Source organism: Argopecten irradians, chromosome 12, assembly GCF_041381155.1.
Source record: "Argopecten irradians isolate NY chromosome 12, Ai_NY, whole genome shotgun sequence".
NCBI lineage: Eukaryota > Metazoa > Mollusca > Bivalvia > Pectinida > Pectinidae > Argopecten > Argopecten irradians.
In genome coordinates, this window is record NC_091145.1 from 40,833,959 (window position 1) to 40,854,702 (window position 20,744).

Below are 20,744 nucleotides of genomic sequence, written 5' to 3' on the forward strand. Positions count from 1 at the left end.
TTTTGGGGATTATGGTATATTCATGTTTTGAGAGGTTATGGTATATTCATGTTTTGGGAGGTTATGGTATATTCATGTTTTGAGAGGTTATGGTATATTCATGTTTTGGGAGGTTATGGTATATTCATGTTTTGGGAGGTTATGGTATATTCATGTTTTGGGAGGTTATGGTATATTCATGTTTTGGGAGGTTATGGTATATTCATGTTTTGGGAGGTTATGGTATATTCATGTTTTGGGAGGTTATGGTATATTCATGTTTTGGGAGATTATGGTATATTCATGTTTTTGGAGATTATGGTATATTCATGTTTTGGGAGGTTATGGTATATTCATGTTTTGGGAGATTATGGTATATTCATGTTTTGAGAGGTTATGGTATATTCATGTTTTGGGAGGTTATGGTATATTCATGTTTTGGGAGGTTATGGTATATTCATGTTTTGGGAGGTTATGGTATATTCATGTTTTGGGAGGTTATGGTATATTCATGTTTTTGGAGATTATGGTATATTCATGTTTTGAGAGGTTATGGTATATTCATGTTTTGGGAGGTTATGGTATATTCATGTTTTGGGAGGTTATGGTATATTCATGTTTTTGGAGATTATGGTATATTCATGTTTTGGGAGGTTATGGTATATTCATGTTTTGGGAGGTTATGGTATATCCATGTTTTGGGAGGTTATGGTATATTCATGTTTTTGGAGATTATGGTATATTCATGTTTTGAGAGGTTATGGTATATCCATGTTTTGGGAGGTTATGGTATATTCATGTTTTGGGAGGTTATGGTATATTCATGTTTTGGGAGGTTATGGTATATTCATGTTTTGGGAGGTTATGGTATATTCATGTTTTGGGAGGTTATGGTATATTCATGTTTTGGGAGGTTATGGTATATTCATGTTTTGGGAGGTTATGGTATATTCATGTTTTGGGAGGTTATGGTATATTCATGTTTTTGGGAGATTATGGTATATTCATTATGGTATATTCATGTTTTGGGAGGTTATGGTTATTATTCATGTTTTGGGAGATTATGGTATATTCATGTTTTGGGAGGCTATGGTATATTCATGTTTTGGGAGGTTATGGTATATTCATGTTTTGGGAGGCTATGGTTATGGTTAGATATGTTATGTTTTTTTTTGTTTTTTTTTTTTTTTGTAAAGTGGAATTCTTTTAAAGCGTGATAATTGAGCTGAAACAAAACATCAACCAGCACAGCAGTCGATCACATTATACTGATATCAGGCAGCCAATTCGTCCCACTCTCTTTATACTGATCATTGAGCTGAAACTATCACTTCGGTAGACTATGGTGGTCTCGAACGTATAGGCTTCCTCACCTGGGCAAGCGCTCCATTGAAAGCCAAAATTGAGTTGGTGTCACGCGAGACGAGGAAAGAGTTACCAAACCACAGTTATCCTTGCATTTTACGAAACCAACGTGGTACCTGATCAACTGAGACGAGGAAAGATTAGTCTCAATTTAGTCGTGTTACACAGCAAGAAATAATTTCCTGTGTGTACAAGAGTACATGTTATCGGATTGCGTTATCATAGAAGGCGACTAGATTTTGGATATGAATGTGTTTACCTCTTCCTAAACAGTCTTTTACCTCAATAATTTTTGGCATGTATTTGGCATTCTCTCTATGAGGTTCTGAGTTTTCTCATATAGCTAAGACATTGAATAGTTCATGAAGTTGGTAATGTTTATTCAATACGTGGCATACAGGAGAAGTAATTCCTAAATGCAACAATATTATCTGTTAATTCTTGAAGGTACAAATAACAAATAGAATATTGTACTCTGAAAAGGCTATTAAACGGTAATCGAGCATTAAATTTGAATTAATGCCTAAAACACAATTACTTTAGGATATATTCAAACTAAACTATATATCGCTAGTAACTTTTAATTTCAATTTATTTATAAAATCTGCAGATCTGTAGGGATGGGACAAAAAGATGTCGTGGCCAGACCTACCTCCGGTGTTAGTGACGCGTTTCCAGCCCAATCCTTCGAGAATTCCTTATATTTTGAAATGAACAATCATCAACGGAAGAGCAGCAACACTAGGGTAAAGGTCAATGTGAATCCCACTTCGTAACGTCGTCTGGTTCCAAATGTCAATGTATACCCCACTTCGTAACGCCATCAGATACGCCAATCCCGCATTTTAGCATGAATGTCCGATCCTATTGCATTTAGATAGTATTCCATACCTGTGACATTCATATGTATGTTCACGGAAAAGGATATACGTCAAAGGTGATTGCAAGAATGTATAGATATATCGAGTTTAATAACGTTGGAATATGTGTGGTCAAATTTAATCTTTATAAGAACAACTTCGATACTCTGGGGATATAACCGCTGTTATGTGTACCCATGGGACTATTTCATATCGCAATTGAAGGCAGTTGATGAGGAAAAAAAACCTTGACCAATCACAGGCCTGCAGAAACTTACTTTGAAACAACACAGTCAATCACACTGCACCGTTGTTCAATTCTTTTGATGTATATCAAAAAGACAAATCTACCTTCTCCTATGTGGTCGCACTGTGGTCGCACACAGAGCCTTGCTATGAAATACTCCAGTGGTGGAAACGAGGATGTTATTGTGAATTTTTATAATGGTATGATTTATACTACGTGTTTATCGGGTAAAACTCGACTTGAGGGGAAGGGGTATAGGTAATGAATAAGGAGGAGGGAGTGGAGAAAGAATAATCGATCGGGGTTTGGTGCAAATGTGACTTATTGGCCATTATATTTCCCGTCTAACGGATATAATATAAATACTCTTGTGAAATTTATCCTGATTTATTATACTACTAGAATTACTACCCTCTATAATGTTGACAATGATAACCGACAATGAGAGATTGTCCATTACCATACACGGTGCCATAGTAAATTAGATTATCTGACATTCCGGATAGTACAATGCGCTAGTGATAACTGATCGATATATTGGCATGGTTTTTATATTAACGGGTAGCTGACCGATTTGTTTAATTTTATATTAGGTTTATCCACGATAAATGCAAAATATTCTATTTTGTATGCCTATCACTCATCTCTTTGACACAGAATTGATTCATTCGATACTTACTTGGGACAGTGGTACCGTTATCAGAAAAACGACGCTTCAATTGCACGCCGGTTGGACTTCCAGAACGCATAGTACAGTGTAGTTCGCTTAGTTTAACTACCCCTATCCCTTGTCAAATGGGTAATTGGGTTTATAGAAAACTGATGGGCATGCAAACTATTACTTTATTTGCTGTTGACATAAATTTTTTAACCGTTGTAACGAGATGAAATATATTGTATATAAGTCAATATACATGTACATACACCGTGTTTTCTGCAATCCATAATTATAAAATGTGTTCCATTTCAATAAAAATGTGTTTAATGTATTTCATAATAATGTTGATAGACTGGATACAAATTCTTTCCGCTAGGCTGCACTCATAAATACTTGTATTTTCGGAGCGAAACCTAGCGGAGAGTAGAAACACTACGGCAGGCAATCCTGGCTATAATTTTGATTCCATCTTTGCCTATTACAGAGTTACATCCCTTGCGGGTAGGTATGCACTGTGACGTCATTATTTGAGTCAAATCAAATAGTGTCAATCAATACCTACCTGTAATGGTGGATAACTATGTAAACGGAATACGTCTATTGTCTTTTAAAAGTGGCGTAGGCGGCAAAATATGTTATTTTAGGTAACAAATCACAACACAGTTTAGATATGATATTCGATGCAATTTATGTTCCAAGAGTTTTTTTCATTTATCCTTGTTCCTACTCTAACAATCTTTCATGAAGCTAATGTCTGTGTTGTCTTTCAAAACACATACGTGTACGTAATACTATAGGTTTCTGGTAAGAAAATATTGTTATTTAAAGTTGTATTTCTGGTAATTTTCATTGTAACGATATGTCGCTTTAATACCATATGGCAGCCTGTAAGAGAGTCGAAATCTAGGAATCATATATTCCTGGTTTTGAATCAGTACCTTCGGGTTTTGTCGGAATTCCGAATCGTATCACGTGACTGACGTCCACTCGCCCTGCACGTGGTGATCAAGGTAACTAGCGTAAGCGCACCTGTGTTTGTTTACGTTTTCCTTCTGGTTAATATGAGCAAATCGTGCTGGTATATGTCCACAGAGCGAGTATTTGAACCATCCAATTCACGCATTGACGTAATTCAATATTGTGTGTATCAAATATTGTAATGAGCGAGAATTAATTTCTTTGTAAATCCAGTTTGCTGAGGTCGACCACATGTTTTGTTTATGAAAAAATTGTTGACATTTTCTCTTGGTTTTACAACTCTCGTGTTACTTCGAGATTGTCGCGACGACGTTCGGAAGAGTTCGGAATGATTCGGCATCTTTCGAGCCTATTTTTCACATGTACACGTTAAAAAGATTTTTTACATTTATAATTAAAAATACTTCCAGTTCTGTAACTTTATAAAAAGTGGTAAAATTAGAAAGTTTTAAACTCAGACAGACGGCGAAAAATATGTATAACACTTAAACAGTTTTCATTACGACAAAAAGAGCGAAAGTGATAGACCATACAACTTTAAGAAGAAACCTACATATCAATAAATTGTTGGTTATTTTTTTGTAAAATTTACTTTGTGTAACAGTATGACATCAGACATATTTGTATACTGATTATATATACTGACTAAACTGCATTTCGAGAAATGTGTTTTATGTGTGAGTACGTGTAAAATGTAGAGTTGTGTGTTTGGAATACGTGTGATAGATAATGATGAGAACGTGTAGACTGCCGTGTATATGTTCCTGAATATAATTCATTAAAATGTTTTATAATAATTAAGAGACTTATTTTGTTTTTGAAAGATGTTTTTCTTAAACCACTGAAAAACGTTTTCTCTATCAAAAACAGGAGAAGACGAGATCTGTATTTTTCTTTAGTTACCAAAGTTACTTACTTTACACTATTACCACCTTGAAAAGTTCGAGCTTCATTGTTACTTTACATTAAGGTTACGTTAAAAAAATGCATAGCACAATATGCTATATGGAATGAAGTGCCGTTGGCCAATGCTATTTGAGCGGTAAGTAACTTTTGTAACTGAAGAAAAATACTAAATCGTCTGCTGCTGTTTTTGATAGTGAATAAATACCATTTGTCAGCGGTGGAGCATCTTTAATGTATAAACATCAGTCAGGTTTACAGCCAGGTCATTCGACAGTTCATCAACTTATTGAATTATATCACACCTTATGCGAAAACAGAAAAAAAACCGTCCTTCATGTTTAGTTTTCTGTGATATTTGTGATAGGCGTTCGACCGTGTATGGCACAGGGAATTGGAAGTGAAACTAGCAAATTATGACATTTCCAGAAAATTGTTAGAGTGGTTTAAGAATTATATTAGTAATAGACAACAGCAAGTTTTTGTGGGAAATACAAAGTCTTTGGTTAAATCAACCAATGCCGGAGTTCCTCAAGGATCTGTATTAGGCCCTCTTTTATTCATTATATATATTAATGACATAGCTGATAACTTGGAAAGTCTTTGGAAATTATTCGCCGATGATGCCTCCTTATTATACTCTGATACATCTCCTCAAACAATTGAAACAAAAATAAATAATGATTTAGATAAAATTAAACACTGGGCTAGTAAGTGGCTAGTAAATTTTAATCCTTCTAAAACAGAGGCATTACTTATTTCCAACTCTGAACTTGACCATGCAATAGAAATTAAGTTAAATGTAAATGTAGACTTTGTAGAAAATCATAAGCACCTGGGAGTGGTAATAAGCGAAAATTCTAAATGGAGTAGACATATCGAAAATATTTGTAAAAATGTGTCAAAACAGGTAAGTGATCTACGAAAACTTAAGTATTTGTTAAACAGACGAACTTTATACAAAATTTACAGAGCATATATTCTTCCATTACTAGAATACTGTTGTGAAGCTTGGGACGGATGTACTCTCGGTGACGCAGACAATTTAGAAAAACTACAGTTAGAGTCTATTCGTATAATAACTGGTTTACCATCGTATGCAAGTAGGGTTTCATTATACTCAGAAAGTGGACTTGAACCATTAGCAAATAGAAGAAAGAAGAGAAAACTACAGCTTTTTTTCAAAATTCAAGCTAACCTCACGCCAAATTATCTTCCAGCTTTACTACCTCCTTTAGTGTCACAAAATTTAGAATATAACCTCCGTAATGCTAACAATTACTCCTTACCTAACTTCAGGCTTCAACTTACTAATAGTTCTTTTTCACCCCTCTACTTTTCGACTTTGGAACAACTTAGACCCTGTTATAAGACAGAGTATGACAGCCCCACTTTTAAACACTCTCTTAGTAAGTTAAATGACATAAATAGTCCCTCGTATTATTTGTTTGGAGACAGGAAAACTAATATTTTACATGCTAGATTAAGGATAAATTCAAGTACTCTAAACGATGACTTATTTCATGCTAATTTAATTGATATCCAATTTTTTCATTGAGGACATTCTATTGAAAATGCTTTTCACTATTTTTTAATTGCAATAAGTATGTAGATCAGAGAATAAAGTGGTACCGTGAGTTAAATGACTTCATCCCACTGGACCTTCAGCTAATTTTACATGGCAGTCATGAATTATCTAAAGCAGACATTGAAAAAATATTTCTGCACACTCAGAAATATATTAACGATACAAAAAGATTTTGATTTTACATCTGTACATTCTCTATCACATACCTCTTTCTATTCAAGTTACAATTGTGCAAGCCTTCCTAATTTTTTCCAACATATCTCTCTTCAGTACTTGATACATTTGATATATTGTGTATTTGAAATAATTCATATATATATAAACTGTTTACCTACTTTAACTTTATCAAAGACTGCGTCTTCTATTTTTCTCGACTCATATGGCACTTGCGAAACGGAAATATCAGAACGAAAGGAATGAACAACGTGAAGGAAAACCATAGAAGGAGATATGATGAACATTGATAAGCCGAAAGTTGTGCGTAGTGGATTGTGTACTTGTGTCATCTGGGTCGAGAAAGATCATTCACGCAGTTTCATGCCTTAACTATAATTTATGATAATATAAGTTAAGGCCTCCGTCACATTCTTTTCATATACCTGCACCTTCTTACATCCTATCTTTACCCTTCCCTTATCCACACTTCCACACAAAATACTATTTATTTTATTGTTAATGTCATTTTGTATAATTTTATATGTGTTACCTGATATTGTATGGAAAGGGCTTAATATAAGTTGGAAAACTTGTGCCCAACCCTATTGTACATATTTGATACAATAAAATATGTTTAAATTAATTAATCTGAAAAAGACTCTCGTTTCTCTTCTCGACGCCATCTTTGTTTTTTGAAGCGACGCTTCAAAATTTATCTGGCGCTATTTAGTTTTCCTAAATTAGTCCGTTTATCAATATCTTATTTTTCCAAATTAAGCACGGAGCATTCCGTTTACACCTTTCCCTTACCGTCCACGCACTATATGCTGTTTTTATTTATCCCGTCGGTGATTAGGTGAATGGAAGTCATGCGATTTACAAGTGTCTTCGTGACGTTGCTAACGTTGGGACGAAACCAGAATTCATTTAGATTTACAAAACTTATGAGATTTTAACAAACGCAGAAGACAATACAACAACAATATTTCACTGAATGCAGCATGTGAGAGTGCAAGGGTGTGTATGATCACACAGGTGAGAAAGAGTGAAATAAGGTAGAAGAAAACATTATTTGGACAATTTATGAAAACAGGGCACTTGCTTTAGAAATATTTATTTAGTCATTTAACTATAAAAACTACCTTCACAATAGTATACATATAATTAATCTGCACAACATTTGCAATTACAATATGATATTTTGATAAAGATTTTGCCATATTCTGCACTTATTTATGCATGTGAATACCGTGGTAGCAACAAAAAGTACCTGAAAAGCAACATATCATGATTTTTAGCCCAAAATTGCAGAAAATTGTACAGTTTTTTCTTAAGACCTGCTTTAAATTGACCATTTCTCTCACAATGGCAAAATCAGCTAATTTATTTCATAAGTCGGTTGTTTGGATTTTTCAATAATTTTGCCTGAACCCGCGCCATGGATTTTGCTTCAAGTAAAGCTAGCGTTTCCTGTCAAGACGCACTTCCGGAGGAGCCCAAAATTGTAATATCTAACCTATTTTAGTTCAATCTCTCCATTGGTGCATTGCAGTCTCACAATTTCACCTCTGTCGACGGAATATGGGGACTGCAATGGACCATGGGAGAGATTGATTTTAGTTATGTTTATTTTAAAAAATATAAACTTACATAAACCCTCCATGTTGGATGTACTAATTTCAGAAAATATTTGATTTTTTTTTGATTTTTTTATGCATTGTTCAAAACAGGGGCTCCCAACTTGATAAAGATAAAGACCGGGACTAGGCTGTTCTTCTGTGGTCTGTTACCAAACTCTGAATGTCGTCTTTTCGTCTTTTCGGGCGAAAAGACGAGAATTTAGAAACCTTAAATTTGTTTTTTTCTTCTTTTTGTCCCGATGGCGAAAAGACGACAATTAAAGGCGCTAATTAGCGTTCATCTTTTCATGTTTCATTTTTCGTCTGTTCGCCTCGAAACACGATATACGGTAACAGAAATGGCACAAATCAGCCACCGTATACCTTTGTTGTGTCTGTTAGACCGACATAGTGTGGTTTGACATTGGTTTGTCCTCAATAGATAGTAACACCTGCCTGTTCCAGTTAATACATCAAAATGTCAGCAACAGGTAAGTGCTTTTACTCTATAAAATTAATTATAGTTTGTACAAAATATACAATCTATCGATCACATTATATGGTACTATATTATTGAATTTAGAATGTTAGAATAACCTCAACGATAGCACGGCTTCAGTCAAAATGTCTGACGAAGTATTTATTTTTATCATTCCTACTTCTCATCGTCTCTTTTGTTAAACAAAATATTATGAACGGGTATTCCAGTAATAACAGTTACCAATGCAAGTCTAACGATCCCCCGACCCTACAGTAAATACCTTATTTTTATTATTTGTTATGTTACATCTCAAACATAGCGAAGTGATACACAATTTAAAAGATAAAGATAAAGTTCATAATCCAAGAGAAGATGTTTTTTCAATGGACGTTTGTGCTCTGAACCGTAACACCATTCGAGATACTTAGACCGTTAAGAACTTTTTATCATGTACATGTAAAGCTAGTCTATATGATGGATTAATTATTTCAACTACGCATAAGTATATTTGTGCAAACGGCGTATCTGGTTTTTTTCTATCGAAATAACAATCTTGAATGCGGTCAATAATTTAGTAGGGTTCACACAAATTACAAAGTTTATTTGCGTTCTTATTTGTGTATCTTTCTATAGAAATAAAACACCTGGAAATTGGTAGTGTTCACGAAAAGCTAGTTATTGATACCATTCAGTGGTTATTGTAATGGAATAAACATGATAACAGCTCAGGCGTTACGCGTGATCATGCATCAGATATGAATAATATTTAAATACTTTTTTCCGGTCGAAGATATTAAGTCGCTCTAGCAAGTAGTTTATCTAAATATAGCATGAAAGTAGTCCTACCAGACGTGTCAGTAGTTACGATACATGTACAGTCTACTACATTTTGTATGTACTACAATATTGACTGGTTTACATATAGTCCGCTAAACCTGCCTATATTATTAGGCTTTTTTAATTTTTTTTTTTTTTTTTGCCTTATATATAGTCAGCTCGCGGTACCTCTTAAAAATGTGAAATCGTAGGCCAGATTTGGCCTACGCTACGTCAGCGGTATATTTCTAATATATCGTCCATGCAATGCCGGGAAAACATACACATACCTATATATTGGGATCTTATGTACTCCACTGCCCCCATGTTACATCCCATTTATGAAATTAAACAACTCTGCACAATGAAATACTTCCGAGACCCTTCTATTTCACACATTTGTAATGGCCGCCGTATACACATTTAGTAGATCAAACGGCAGCCAATCAACTTCGCTTCCGGTTTTATTTTTAAAAAAACCACGTGTATTTGAAAGATAAACACAATTCAACTGTGTATATGCTACATGTATATGCAACGTGAATATCGCGAAAGTGATGCGGTACCAGCAATAGTCGTGTTCAATTTGAATATTTGACAACATGTCGTGTATATCGACCATAATTTCACTATAAAAACTCTAACTGGCTAGCATTTTGTTTATCTTTCAACTACACGTGGTTTTTTTAAAAATAAAACCGGAAGCGAAGTTGATTGGCTGACGTTTGCTCTACTAAATGTGTATACGGCGGCCATTACAAATGTGTGAAATAGAAGGGTCTCGGAAGTATTTCATTGTGCAGAGTTGTTTAATTTCATAAATGGGATGTAACATGGGGGCAGTGGAGTACATAAGATCCCAATATATAGGTATGTGTATGTTTTCCCGGCATTGCATGGACGATATATTAGAAATATACCGCTGACGTAGCGTAGGCCAAATCTGGCCTACGATTTCACATTTTTAAGAGGTACCGCGAGCTGACTATATATTAGGCAAAAAAATTTTAAAAAAAGCCTAATAATATAGGCAGGTTTAGCGGACTAGTTTACATAGTAAACATATGCAAACGGGGAGATGACAACACACGGTAAGTCTATTACAAAATATAACTGATATTTCAGAATCTTGTCTTGTAGGAAGCTATGCCTTCTTAGGCAAAAGTAGGTCCAGAATATGTTCTTTCGCTAGGGCCGATGTGAAAAGAAGTTCATGAGCAAAGTAAACAGGATATCTTAAGTAGTTTCATTGAGTCAACTTGAGTGAGAATTATAATATATTGATATGTTAAGATTCATGATAATTTTTTTATCAGAACAGGTATATTTAGGCCTACCAAACTAAGACGATAGTGCTAACACAAAGACGCCATTTGTGACAAACGCATTAAGTATGAACTGCGAATTTGATGAAATGTTCACTTAGTAGCGGGTACTTTTATGCTTGTGGACAAACACGTTAAAGACTTCGTAAATTCTATAGACGTGTCGGAATGTCATCATCGCCTTTCCTATTCGGTGACCTCTAGTTCTTCACTTGAAATAACGCAACTGTTTGAATTTATTTTAACACGTGTACTTCTAATTTACGATCTCTACACCCCTGGACTAAAACTGGAGGCAACAGAACAGGTAATTTAGTCGTTTGACGTTACATCAAAAGAGCCGTTGAACAGTACATTGCGGTTGCTATGTGGCTTTGAGGTTGGGCGTCGATCTTTCTGTAGTTTTCAAATTAAATTTTTGCAGGCCTGTGATTGGTTCAGCTGTTTTCAGCTGAGCTGCCTTCCTTCAGTTTTACTTTGAGATAGTCCATGGGTGTAAAGATCGTATGTGATCGGAATCCCTGGAGTTTCGAGAATGATTTTGTGTTAGACTTATGAAAACATAACTAACAGACATTTTTACTTGTCTAAATTGGTTACTATCACTGTTGTTATATCCACCTCTTGATTAAAGATGTAATTCATAGAAAACCTAGAAAACATGTACTCTGTGTACAACAACTTGTGTACAAGATAAGGTTGTTTGATCCATGATATACACGAGAAGATATTGGTCGATCGAAAAACGGTACATTTTATTGGCTTTTTCGATGACGTTTCTATAGGCCTGTGAAAGGTCAGATTTATTTTTCTCCTGAAATGTTTTATTATGACATACATATATAATATTACATGAGTGATCATTTCAATTTTTTTTCGAGCCATAAGATATCCAATAACTATAACAACCTTCATTTCGAAGAATCCTAACGTCAAAATGAGGTGCAGACATCCAGCGGAGGTCGCCATTTTGTTATGATGATCCATACATAAGTATAATGGTATGATCAATACTTTAAAATTTACGTAAATTTATCATAGTCTAAAGATATATATTAACATGTATCGATGTATATGTGGATTACTTTAATGTGTATCGATGTATATGTGGATTACGTTAATGTGTATCGATGTATATGTGGATTACGTTAATGTGTATCGATGTATATGTGGATTACGTTAATGTGTATCGATGTATATGTGGATTACGTTAATGTGTATCGATGTATATATCGATTATGTCGGAGCGTGACCTAACAAGTGTAGACAAAGCTGTGAGGTAACAGCTACACATCTGTACAAAGTCAAATATAGCCATCATGTGCATGTTCTAATATAATAACCGTATGCTTGTGTATATTAACCTAAGTATAGAATTGATGTGTTATCCAGATGTCCCTTCACAAAGTATGTGTGAACAGACTTAACTCTTACAGGTGTTGCTGAAATAGGCTCCCATATAAATGGTTGTTAATTGATAAATTAAACGAGACTTACCTGGAAGTTGAAGTTTGATTGGAATTCTACTTCATCACTGTCGGGAACGGAGGAATCACATGAGATAGCGCTAGCTAGCTGGACTTCAGTATTTAACATCAAATGGTCGAAGATGAATCACGTGTATATGGGTGGGAAAAACACCAGTAATTGACAATCACCGAATAATTCCGTATTATAAGATAATCCAATGAAAAGGAACTGCAAATGAAATTATATATGCACCTTTGTCAAAATAAAGGGCGGGCATGTGATTCCTCCGTTCCCGACAGTGATGAAGTAGAATTCCAATCAAACTTCAACTTCCAGGTAAGTCTCGTTTAATTTATCAATTCTACTTCATCACATGTCAAGGTCACTGCGGAACCACATGAGAGTTGAAAGCTCTGAGGCCATTTGATAAGATTAGAAAAATAACGATAAAACCGACATAAATGTCAATATGATTATATTATACACCAATAAAAGCCACAATAAGTTCCAAAACATGACAATGTCAGTATATTGCTTAAAGTCACCACGTTTTTTAAAGAATATTATCCGATCTGTTATAAAATTTTTGGAAAGTTTTTGCAGATCGCCATCCCACCTTTTCCATTATCTGTGATACTGGAACACCCTGTGCCACTGAAGCTGATGTGGATGCCGACCGGGTGCTATGGGATTTGAATATTTCTGTAGATACTGGAACACCCTGTGCCACTGAAGCTGATGTGGATGCCGACCGGGTGCTATGGGATTTGAATATTTCTGTATCGATACCACTTGATGACATAACAGTTTTAATCCACCTTGAGATAGTGCTGGCCGAAACACTTTTATGAGGTTTATGAAAACTAATCAATAGTCTATCATCTTCACGAATGTCAGATGTCATTTTAATGTATTTCAATAAATGAATCACCACACACAAATTTTCGTTGCTGAACTTCTCAAATGTTAGCACTGATAAATGTTTACCTGGTTTGCTTTGTTTTAACAAGGCTGACACTTTTATTTCAACATTATCCTCCACACATTTGACATTGTTTACAGATAAAGTGTGAAGTGTTTGGACACGCTGGCCAGAAACTAATGCTAAAAGCATTGTCAGCTTGAGAGTAAGACCTTTCAACGAAATATTTCCAATGTTAATTGATTCCAGATAATCTAACACAGTTTTCACATCCCACGTGTGGGTGTATCTCGGTAGGCTGGGTCGCTGATTATAAACACCTCTCATGAATCGTTTAACCAACGCGTGTTGACCCAAAGTACCAATTACACTGTCTTCCAAATTGATTACAGTTGATAGGGCACTCTTGGCAGTGTTAATAGCCGAATACCCCACTCCTTTCTCAAACAGCTGTGTTAAAAACATTAGGACTGTTCGCACATTAGATCGAAAGGGATCCAAAGTCCGCTGACTGCAGAACCCCTCCCACTGTTTGAGATAACACTGGTACTGCTTTGATGTCTTTGGCCGCCAGGAGGACACAATGATATCAGTAGTTTGTTGTGAAAGGTTTTGACCCTCGATGGATTTCCGGATAAATGACAAACCAGAAGATCGAGTTTCTTCCAGATTTGGTGAATCATTTCTGGATGAAGTGGTAACTGGAGTAACTGTTTGTTTCGTTTTAGCAACAGTGGTTTTGAAATAAGCATGTTCATTGCTGTTGCATAATATGGTTGTGTTGGCCAGTTTGGAAGCACCACAATTCCCGTCGTTTGTTCTATAGAAATCTTTTGAAGAACTGCTGGTAGCAGGCTGAAAGGAGGAAAACAATAAAAATTATATTTAGACCATGTCATAGTAAATGCATCTACAGCAAATGCTTCAGGTTCAGGCCTCCATGACACATATTTTTGAATTTGTCGGTTTAACCTTGATGCAAAAAGATCAATATCAGGAATGAAATTCAAGTGTTTCATTGATCTCTCGAAAACTACCTTCGAGAGCATCCACTCAGTTTCTGTATTAAAATTTCTACTTTCGTAATCAGCTGATCTATTGTCTATCCCAGGAATGTGAGTAGAACTTAACCAGATATGCCGAGCATAAGCCCATGACCATATTTTTCTAGCCATAGCATTACATTCAAGGGACCTACTGCCCCCTTGTTCCCGGATATATGATACAGCAGTCATAGAGTCCATTAATAACTGAATGTGAATATTTTCCTTATCATTGCATAAAGCTTTTAATGAGAAGAAAGCAGCTTGTAATTCTAGCACATTAATGTGGTGGTTTGATTCACACGTCTTCCAAGGCCCCCCAGCTCGAACATTGAGGGAGCGGCAATAACACCCCCATCCCTTCTGGCTGGAATCTGTTTCAAGTATGAGGTCTGGTTGACCGTGTGAAATTGGAGACTTTGAAGTTGATATATTATCCAACCACCATTTTAGGTCACCTCGACCTAATCCAGAGAGCTGGAATTTCATCTCAAAATTCCCTTTAGCTAGTTTTAAAGCAGAGATTTTCTCGTTTTCTAACTGCCGATAAAACAGCTGTCCATAAGGCACAGCAGGCAAACTAGACACTAAATGCCCAATTACTACACTCAGATCCCTAATTGATGGACCTCGGTGCTGTAAATACAGAGCACAGACTGATATAATTTTCTCCTGTCTCTCTGTTGTCAATGAAACTGACATCTCTATCGAGTTTAAAACAAAACCAAGAAAAACAATTGTTTGTGATGCATGAAAAACAGATTTTTCTGGATGAACAACAAACCCACAATTTCTCAACTGAGTCACAGTGGCCTGTACATTGTTCTGACAAGTTTCCATAGTTTCTCCCTGTAAGTATGTATCATCAATGTAAACAACTGACTGATGACCTGATTGTCTAAGATGAGAGAAAATTGGTTTTAATAATTTTGTAAAAACTCTCGGAGCAGTTGTTAACCCCATTGGGCAAGCCTTGAATTTATATAACTGTCCGTCCCATGCAAACTTCAAATATTTTTGATGATGTTTAGCAATTGGAATGCAATAGTAGGCATCTTTCAAATCAATGGAAGCCATATAACAATTTGGTTGCATCATTTGAATTGCAGAAACCAAAGAATCCATTTTGAAATGGTTATACTGAACTGATTCATTCAGCCGTTTTAAATTTAATATCATTCGAAAAGAATTGTCTTTTTTCGGTCTCAAAAATATAGGTGATATAAATTCACCATGTTCATGGAAAGTTTTTATAATCACGTCTTTCCGAATCAAATTTGATATTTCTGTTGAAATTGCCTCTGCTTCTTTATCAGAAAAAGAATGACATCTTGGCTTATTTTGTTGAACAGGTTTTGAAACAAAATCAATTTCCAAACCCTTCACAGTGGAAAGTATTTCCTGATCAGATGTCAATGACTTCCAGTGATTCAAAAAATTAACTATTCTCCCACCTGTGAAAGTCGCTATGTCTTCCACAGATTGTTTCCTAGTTGTTATCACAAAATTATCAAAATCAGTATTTACCTGCTGAGATGACACATTCGTCTCTATGGTACAGGTACTTCCATTTACTTCTTCTTTTTGTGGAAGTTGTTCTTTGGTGTCTGGTTGTGTTGTTTGTTGTGATTGGAGGAGTTGTAATCCCCCGATCTTTTCCAGTTTTTTGAAGAGTACTGCTGATTGTATTCTCTTCCCACACCAATAGATTGTCGTGCCTCCTTTACAGTTTTGAGGAGATCATCCCCAAATAACCAGTTAGTAACTGGAACGCTATTGTCACACAGACCGACATGATCACTTTTCAGAACTGGTCTCAGCAATTCCCGACGATTGTGGGACAGTGTTGTGTTGGCATGCCCCAGAAGGGATAAAACATCTGTACAAATTTTGATGTACTCATTCGTCTTACTTGTTTTCTCTCCAACAAGTAAATCATTGGCCATACGAGTCACCGCTGATGCCCCTTTTGTTATGGCCCGCTGTACGTTCATAAAACGTAAGTCGCGCTTTTTAATAAAGCCATGCTGCTTCCTCAAACGTCTGAATATTTCCTTATTAATTTGAGGAACAACAAGCCGCTCACAATTTTTCGGCCTTGGATATGTTTCCTGCTTTTTCTTTATGATATCAATATTCATAGTGCAGGAAAATGCTTTATTGGCTATATTAGCCAATTTTGGGGTCACATCTGCCCCTAACTCCTCATCCCCGTCCATTGAAGCTTCAGCTTCATCGAGGATGGAGGTATCAAGCTCTGATTCTTGATTATTACAATTAGCATCAGAAATACTTGTATCGTTTATGAGGCTATTTACATCATCTGCGTCATCAAAAACTGACATAGGCTCCTCATCAGAATCGGAATCGGAGTATGTTCGTTTGAGCCCCCCAGTAGAGGGTTTCTGTGTTGACTCTTTATTAGCCAACGTTTGCCAAGCCTGGCCCATTTTTTCCATGCCAGTAGCAATGGAATTTAATGAATTCTGCAGTTTGTCAAAACAAGGCTGCAAAGACGAAACGACATTGTCGTGGTCTGAGGGCCCCAGTAGAGCATCCTCATCAAGGCCAGTAGCCATTATGAAAAAACTGCTTCCTCGCTGATAGGGAGCAGAGCAAAAACACGTGTGTACTGAAAGGCAAGATAACCGCGCACTGAAGTCCAGCTAGCTAGCGCTATCTATTTGTTTTTTCCGGTTCCGCAGTGACCTTGACATGTGATGAAGTAGAATGTCATTTTTCATCAGTTAGTTAGCATGTTCTGAAAAGAAACGAGCTTTAGCGAGTACGTTTTCAAAATTGAAAAAACAAATAACGAGATGAACTTGAAGTCACTTGTTGTGGGTTTTGTTTATACCGTAATCAGTTACTCGTCTATATACTACCACATATTGCGTCATCTTTCTGCCAAAACATATTGTGTCTAGAGAGTCAGTAGTCTGTTGTTTATATTTAACGGTTTTTTTTACAAATATAATTTAAATATATTTCAATATATTGAAAATTTAAAACAGCTGATAGATGGTAAGATTAAAAACAAGTTTTGTACGATGATTTCAACAAGGCTTTGATGAAATAAAATATACTATATATGCATATAAAAATCCGTTTTATTACTCATAGCCACAAATCAAGGTTCAAAATCTGTAATTAGGATTGTTAGAAAAACTACGGTCGGGAGAAGATGTGGTTGTAGCGGAAGGATACCTTTTTGAGTTCGAAAGAAGAGGCTATCTCAGAGCCGGAAGTTACGTACCGGAAGTTGTCCTTGAATACCCGGAGAAGGTCAAGGAGTTGCACGAGGAGTTTGTCCATGCCGGAAGTGACGTCGTTTTAGCTTTTACGGTAATAAAGCGATAAGTAAACGGGTGTTGTAATGTAAATTGAACATCAAGACAGACAATAAAGTATCTCAAACATGGTTTTCGATAAAAGTGTGTAAAAATAACCTGTTGTAGCAAAGTAATGTTTTTATTATGGTAAATCGCATAAAACATCACAAACATATATACATATGTGTCTGGAAACATCAATAGTTATTATTGCTGTTCATTTGTTAAAGACCTATCTCGTAATAATACAAGATGATGATTATTATTTACATTAATTTTATTGATGAAAACTAATAATGTAGCACAACGTTCATTTTAGTATTATGGACACCGTGAAAAGCTAAGGCATATTGGACGTGAAAGTGATCTGGAGAAGTTGAATGTCAAAGCCTTAAAAATCGCACGACAAGTAGCAGACGACACGGGAACTCTAATGGCGGGAAACATCTGCAACACGTGCATGTACGAGATTGATAATCCGAAGGCAATAGAAGCATCAAGACAAATGTTCAAGGTACATATTGTCAGTCGTATTTATCAGATAATTGTTTAATACAGGTTTTTTAGCCAATAGAAACATAAACATATAATTAATGTGCAATGCAATGAGGTTACCTATTTCTGCTGAAACGTTTTTTCCTTTATATAATATATTGTTATATATAAATTGATATTGGTTTTCAGGAGCAGATAGAATGGGCAGTTGCCGGAGGAGCTGACTTCATTGTGGCGGAAACATTCAACGCCATGGGAGAGGCCTTGTTGGCACTGCAATGTATCAGGGAGTATAGCCAATGTAAAGACGTCTCTGGATGCCTACTGTCATTGACTATTGGAATATACCTTCTTAAGTATTGTTATACGCAACGCGCTTGAACATGAAATACATAAAATGGATTTAAAAGTGAAAACAAAATGTTTAATATGGAAAATGTGTGTCTTTAAATGCATTCTCACGCTCCTTCAAAGAATGCAAGTGATTTTGAATGGAATTAAAAATATTTCAAACTTTTGTTGTGTTGAAACTATGAATTATAATTTGGAATAAAGCAATTTTTACAAATCGATTTCTTTACGGAAATAATATATCGTTAATGGTTTTTCCCAGTGCCTGCTGTGATCACACTGGCCAGTTCGTTGAAGGGTTTGACTACAGAAGGTTTGACCTCGGCAGAGGCGTGTCGCCGTCTGGAGGAGGCTGGAGCGGATGTGGTGGGACTCAACTGTACACGTGGACCAGCTACCATGATACCGCTACTGAGGGAGGTCAGACAACAGTGTAAAGTATGTGTTCATTGTTATTATACTGGAGAAATGTCGTTTCAAAGACAGAACGAAGGAAAAATAAGAAATTAATTAATGTAATTGTAATATTGTGACAGATGGTCGACATGTCATCTCCAAAATATATCAAAATAGACAGATAATGAAAATATGCCACAATACGACTAAACTAATTGAAAACTAATGAATACAAGGTATAGTTTATTTTTATTTAGATTTACTTTTAATCGAAGGCATTTACATACGGTTAGAGCTTTATCTAACTTATTGCAGTCATTAAAAATTTAGTCATAGAAGAAATGAGAACATAACTGTGTGATTCTGTCTGATATTTCCAATGTGCGTGTGTCTATATAGTTTCACTCTCTGTACTGATTATTTAGCTATATAGGTTAGTAATTTGTTTGAAGGGACCATTATCAGCTTTACCTATGTCTATATATAGCTGTTGTACCTTTACGATATACAGTACTGTACCTAAAGTTAATAATTTGTTTCAAGGGACCAATAGCGGCATTACCTGTAGTATACCGGACCACGCCCACCCAGCCGACAATGCAATCCCTCACTGTCCCAGGCACGGGTAATACATTGATAATCTTTTATCTAAAGCCAATTTACTTGACATGTCTGTCATGCAATATATTTTTCTTAAAGTTTCGTCTATGTTCTAATATTTTTATATGTTCTTTGACATTTCCTGTATGTTCATAGGGTTTAACTTATACATTATTGACAAGCATCAATTAATAGAATGAATGACCAATCACAACAATATGTCACGAATCACACTGAACTATTTTCTGGATATTATAAATTACCTGTACTAAAATAACAAATGTATGAATTGTTTACCCAATGTTTCACAGATAAATATGCCTTTCCCGTGGACCTACCTGCGTTCACCTGTGGTAGGACCGAAGTTCGGGAGTTTGCTCGTGAATGTAGGAAGATAGGGATACAGTACATCGGGCTGTGTTGTGGAAATAATCCTCATTACATGCGGGAAGTCGCGGAGAAATGCGGGAGGAAACCGCCGGCCAGCAAATATTCCCCAAATATGGCTGAGCACTACGTATACGGTAGTAATATCACAGACTACCATGCTAAAACGCTACTACACGCGCAAAGGGATTAAAATGAAGATAACATTTTAACCAAATGCGAAATTTGATTGCTGTGTAATTGGTTTTTAAACACATTTGTTTGACCAGGTACATGCATGCTTATGTATATATCATTTGTCATCCGATAAAGATATATTAAATCATAACATGGTGTTTTCGTGATATATCGACATTTCTTATAAAAAATGTCTCTTGAAAAATGACCGAGCTTTCATTTTATAAAAAACTTTTCCTCTCGCTTTCTCTCTTTTCGAAATTACAACAATATCTCATTTTATTTCTGAAAAGTTAGTTGTCTGCTACTGTGTCTGGATCACAGAAGGAAATTAAAACCACTTTGATTGAAGGCAACCCAAGGAAAAATACAGCATGGGGCTTATAAGTTTTTCAGGGTACCTGGTAAGCTTTTGAAGTAGAATTACGCCGTGTAATTTCGAGATAAACTCAGCTTAAACTAATGGAATGTTCAACTTAATTTAAGAACAATCACATCGATTGAGCTTTACACAGCATAAAAATATACTCAGCAATATAGATTCCGGAGCGACTCGAATACATATCATATATGTATCTTCCGATAACAGAAACTGA

The 20,744-nt window shown here is 35.7% G+C and overlaps 3 protein-coding genes across 4 annotated transcripts in view; 2 read left to right on the plus strand and 1 right to left on the minus strand.

Moving 5' to 3' along the window:
* Window positions 1-4,884, plus strand: part of LOC138305193 (neurogenic locus protein delta-like) — a 28,366-nt gene extending 23,482 nt beyond the window's left edge. Inside the window, exon 11 of the mRNA XM_069245629.1 lies at window positions 1,955-4,884. Within this exon, the coding sequence (XP_069101730.1) occupies window positions 1,955-2,120 (166 nt within the window). The 3' untranslated portion in view covers window positions 2,121-4,884. The remainder of the gene's footprint in view (window positions 1-1,954) is intronic.
* Window positions 4,885-8,697: 3,813 nt separating this feature from the next.
* On the plus strand, window positions 8,698-20,299 carry LOC138305194 (betaine--homocysteine S-methyltransferase 1-like). 2 transcript variants are annotated; one of them, XM_069245631.1, is made up of 8 exons: window positions 9,658-9,747; window positions 10,698-10,741; window positions 17,565-17,755; window positions 18,062-18,256; window positions 18,427-18,538; window positions 18,851-19,026; window positions 19,528-19,609; window positions 19,896-20,299. In XM_069245631.1, exons 2-8 carry the CDS (start codon window positions 10,729-10,731, stop codon window positions 20,162-20,164), a joined length of 1,038 nt encoding a protein of 345 aa, XP_069101732.1. In that variant the 5' UTR covers window positions 9,658-9,747; window positions 10,698-10,728; the 3' UTR covers window positions 20,165-20,299. The 2 variants fall into 2 exon arrangements, with proteins under 2 accessions (XP_069101731.1, XP_069101732.1); XM_069245630.1 differs by lacking the exons at window positions 9,658-9,747; window positions 10,698-10,741 and adding an exon at window positions 8,698-8,844.
* Window positions 11,413-15,112, minus strand: LOC138336502 (uncharacterized). Its single transcript, XM_069286008.1, has 4 exons — window positions 14,405-15,112; window positions 13,062-14,243; window positions 12,473-12,550; window positions 11,413-11,496 (listed from the first exon to the last, which is right to left on the minus strand). The coding sequence occupies exons 1-4, from the start codon at window positions 15,110-15,112 to the stop codon at window positions 11,413-11,415; spliced, it is 2,052 nt and encodes a 683-aa protein (XP_069142109.1).
* Window positions 20,300-20,744: the final 445 nt, after the last annotated feature.